This window comes from Lipophrys pholis (genome assembly GCF_963383615.2).
Source record: "Lipophrys pholis genome assembly, chromosome: 9".
Taxonomy (NCBI): domain Eukaryota; kingdom Metazoa; phylum Chordata; class Actinopteri; order Blenniiformes; family Blenniidae; genus Lipophrys; species Lipophrys pholis.
This window is the reverse complement of record NC_137639.1, coordinates 15,888,819-15,893,818: the sequence shown is the minus strand read 5'-3', so window position 1 is coordinate 15,893,818 and position 5,000 is coordinate 15,888,819. Positions and strand designations below refer to the sequence as shown.

Sequence of the window (5,000 nt, the reverse complement as noted above, 5' to 3'; positions counted from 1 at the left end):
TGCAAACACTCACATCTCACCCTCTTTAGTTCGCCGTAAAACTGTTTGCAGTTTACAAGGCCGTAGATGTGGGTTTTGCACATTTTTTCTGTGAAGTGGAATGCAGTAAACATGTTTTTGTGCTTCCTGCCAGCTGGATGAAACTTTCTGAAAGCAAAAGAAAATGATGTGTTGGAAAACACATGGTTACCTTCATACATCAGTGCACATCTGCAAATGAAGCTAAACACCGAGGTGGTGCTTATGTACAGATAGCAGTGCAAAAGAAAAGATAGAGAGGAGTAAAAGTACTGATAAAACCAGTAAATCTTACTTCTTCATGGAAAAAAATATTGTTATAAAATATATCGATAGATTTTCAAGTGAAACGTGACATATTATATGTAATGTGGATAAGTTAACGTCATGTAAATGTGGCGAGTAAGGCAGCAGCGCAATACTGAGATTGTCTCAAAATGTTTGAGGACCACTTAGTGAAACGTTGACTTACATGGCTAGTTTCAAACTCAGAGAGCTTATAAACAATAGATTGAACGATTTTAAGATTCTAAAGAGTAGAATGTAAAGATATTTCTGTTCAACTGTAACCAGTAAAAGTAAAGCGTCGTCAAGTGCAATTGTTACCTTTAAAGCCATTTATGAAAAACAAAGAAATACGTAACCACTTTCATCACTTTAACGAAACAATAAGTGAAATATTACAGGCAGGGACATTCAAAGTGAGCTTAAGTTATGTTCAGTTGAATTTCTCCTCATAGAGAAGCTAAGACAAAGAACACACATACAGTGTTTGGTCTGACGGAGGCTTTTCAGTTCACCACCAGCTCAGTCGGTTTCAGTGTCAGTTCAGTGCAGCACCAACTTCGAGCCACTGTCTCTTTCACACCACCTTTTCCCCTCCCTCGCTGCCACCTTACTGATGTCGTTGGTTCAAAAGCTCCCGACTGTCTTGTGGATTAGATCGAAGAACAAACGCTTTCTGTCCTGGATAACCTACAAAATCTCAGCGTGCTGTGATGAGGCGAATGCGGTGGCAAAACTTTCACTCACACACATTTGTCTCAGCCTGTCCAATTAAAACTGAGATTTTGTCGAATCAATTCGTCCATACCGTAAAATGCTAAAGGCCCGGGTCAGATATCATGCATCCATGTTTCATATAGTGTCTTATCGTTGTTCATGGATTGTGTGGAGATAGGTGGGACAACAGCAGCAGCAGCTCCCTGAACCAACAGTTCATGAAACAGTAAGAAGTCTGTGTAATTTCATTTAGAATTGACTGCTTGCCCTCAGCTCCATCCCTCCGGAAAACTTAATCTCCAAGGAGTCGAGGGTTCTTCTTTCTATAATAACAGCTAAACACATCAACACAGCTCCTCCAAATACCCTCACCCTGCACCCCCAGGCCGTTAGGAACAAAATAAGAGATGGAAGCCTAATGAAAAGAGGTTTAATAGAAGAGCAAGGCAAAGGTGGCTCTGAGGCTTGCTGCTATTTAATTCAATGGGATGCTCCTGGTGCCTGAAGACTGGCCCATTTTAATTGCACTCCTCTCTCATTTATAAAAGGAAGTATGCAGCGATACAGCTTTAATGAATCTGAAAGAAAAAAAGCAGGCATTTCAGTATCTGTCTGTCTGTCTCTCAGAGGCAACGAAGGACAATTTGATTGTGCTGTTGGGGCCCACATGTTATGGCATAGTGTCGTTCACACATACACGATGTATCAGATATCATTCGTTGTATATACTGGCCAAACTCAACTTAGGGGGAGAGAGGGGACTGACGTAGACACACAGTATTACAGACAAACAAGCAATTCTTCAGAATAACTACATGAGCTCTTGTGGATGTTTTTGGACTGTGGATGGAAGGTAGAAACTCGCTCAGGAATCTAACTTGAATCTTCCTGCTGGGAGGGTCGAAGGCAGAACACTACAGCGGTGTACAGTCCTCATGCAGAAAAATTACTTCCTCCTCATTGTACTGCTCTATTTCATACTTTTCAACTTGCATGTGCAAGCGAGTCTAAACACTGAATTCTAAATTAATATTTCGATGTCTAAAACAGAACAGATAGCCAAACAAATGAAAAGCAGGACGTTGGTTGCTTTCGTAAATATTTAAAGCAATATTGTCCTATTCACATGATTCATATAATCTCAAGAAAAACCACAGTCGCTACAATGAAAATGATGAAAAAATCTGTATGACTCTTCTCGACTTGCATATCGCGAATGAATATGACCACCGAGAAACAGTAACATTCACAGTTCATCACCATCATCTTTCTTCAGGGTTTCACAAGCACCACAAGAAAGCCAAACACAACCACTAAGTTAATCAGACCAGAGAGAGAGAGAGAGAGAGAGAGAGAGAGAGAGAGAGCTTGGCATGGTGAGGCTTACCTTCGCCATCTGTGCTTGCACTCCGCTGGCTTTGAGCGAGGCCACAGCCTTCTGGGCTGCTGCAGGGCTGTCAAAGTCCACAAAGCCATAGCCTGTACACAGCAACAAAGGTAACAGAGAAGTAGTAAATGATGGGGGAAATAGTGTTGTGTAAAGGGGAAGGGAGATAGGAAAAAGAAAGAAAATTTGAATTTGCCAGGATTGTGAATATAAGGAAGTGAGAACCGGGCTAATTTCAATAAGAAGTGTTTTGTTTTCATCCATCCATTTTCTCCCGCTTATCCATTTCCGGGTCGCGGGGGCGGCTGCCTGAGCACTGTCACCCTGATCACATCGCACCAATTAAGAACCTTCCTGCAGGTGGTGAGCCCACGGGAAGGTGGCGCCAGGCGTGGAACACGAACCCATGGTTTTCTTTTGTTTTCAACTCTGCATTAATCTAACAAATGTGTCAATATCAAGTCAGGTCATGTATTTAATAAAAGCTTCTAATTCCCAATTGAACATGTTTTTAGCACAGGAAATGGGACGGGGGGGGGGGGGGGTAAAAAAGGGTGTTATGGCAGTACATCTTTGGATTGTTTGAGTTTTTGTGCACGGTGACTTTTTCTAAATGATATGAGTTCACGTTTATGACTTCAGTGTCTCCAATGACCACTCAAACAATACCTGGTCTATAGATGCACATGCACCGAGATTCAATATTTGAAAAATCCTCTGCATCATCTACTGCTGTGCTATTGTCTGACATTCAATATCCCACTGTATTGCATGGGAGGTCATTTTGGCTCTGTACTACACTAAATCTGTCAGTACATATAGTCCTATAGTGGTGCTCAATACTGAATGGCTCTGCACTATTGACGTTAAGAAAAATCCTCTACATTTAATGCAGCGATTAAAGTGATTCAGAGTCTTGTTTAAAGAAATAAAGACACAATAAGATAGACTTCAAGTCGATTTTATTGCAATAAGATCCCCATCAATGTATGTTCCTGGTTGTGTGTGTGTGTGTGTGTCTGTGGGAAAAGTATATCTATCAGGCTGAGGGTTTTCGGATCCAGGGTGGGCCCTACAGGAAGCCGCCATGGACAAAAGGTCTGGGCACACTTCTCTTTTCGCTCTCCTACTTTTTAATTCATTGGCCATACTGCATGATCTGATCTACATCTAAGTTCCAAGTGGAGACAAAGCTGCTTAACTTGATACCACAAAAACTATTTAGATCTATGTTTGCTGCACATGCACAAAGCTGAGAAGTAGCTTTGTGTCTATGAAAAACGAATAAAAAATATTAATACAGCAACATAAAATCATGGCAGTACAACAGCTCGGAAACAATGTCTGTAGTTTTGAGTGGGCTGTATGCTAACACACAATTAAATGATCCACATTTCAAAACCTGCATTTATTAAATCTTAAATGTAAACATGCTACAAAAAGGGAAATCTCTCACACACACACACACACGCACGCACGCACGCACGCACGCACGCACACACACACACACACACACACACCATTTTCTAACATCTGTCTTCTGGATTTGCAAACACACTCTGCTTTGCTGATAAGCAGATGATTTGTTTTTTCTTTTTTTATTGTTCAAAGGCAGCAAACTGCTTTCACAGCAAGATCTACATGGCACCACACATATTTATACTGCTGCTAATGAGAAACCCATAATTTAGCCAAATCAGGGTTGCACAAACACACATAGTTCTTACAGTTGTACACATTCACATGATGCGCCCACATTAGTCACGGCAACAAACACAGACTCAGACAAGTATGTAGATATGGAGGAAAGAAAATGTCATAAATATATTCAAATCTGGGCATATGCACAACATAAACAAGAATTCACTGTCTCTGTACCTAATCTATATTTATCTCATTAGGACCACTTCACAAACAGTTCCACTAATTGAAAATGCACATCGAGCATTCATCAGCAGTGTGGTATAAAGCTTTCATTTTCTTCCAGAAAAATTTGAAAACTTTCACAACTCACACTAACTAATGGGTGTTTGTCTAACTCCAGGCCGTCGGTGTAATGAGTGAGGGAAGAAAACACCAAACACAACTAACAGTCAATTCAGTTAGTTTTATCTTCACTCTCTATGACTTCAAGAGAGCAACTTAAAGATAAAACAAGTATTTTAAGGACAAAAATAATACCCGACATGGCTTGTTAGGTATATGAGTGACTCATGGCACAAGTTGCTTACCAAATCTTAACCTAAAACATTTCAAATCAGTACTCTTTACATTTTTAAGACTAAAGTTAGGAGTCGTAATAAGTAACAGTCGTGTTTTTAAGCGTCTTATGGATGGATGTGTGTGTGTGTGTGTGTGCGTGCGTGCATGCGTGCGTGCGCACGTCATATCGTACCATTACTACGACTCCTACTAATTACAATAACGAGGAGGAGGAGGAAGAAGGAGGAAGGAGAGGCATCATCAAAATCACCATAATTGTTTGATTCGGATTGCACAATGCAGCTAAAACACAATTCTAGTTGTATATAATACCAACTACCATGTTAATTTTACATGAATATGTAAACAATTTATATCAAGATGTTCTGGT

General features: G+C 40.4%; 1 protein-coding gene across 2 annotated transcripts in view; it reads right to left on the bottom strand.

The window, feature by feature from the left end:
* Window positions 1-5,000, bottom strand: part of LOC308114564 (RNA-binding motif, single-stranded-interacting protein 3-like) — a 120,752-nt gene that overhangs the window by 62,347 nt on the left and 53,405 nt on the right. For both annotated transcript variants that reach the window (XM_080471554.1, XM_080471555.1), the window contains exon 5: window positions 2,408-2,499. In XM_080471554.1, coding sequence (XP_080327680.1) covers window positions 2,408-2,499 — 92 coding nt within the window. The remainder of the gene's footprint in view (window positions 1-2,407; window positions 2,500-5,000) is intronic.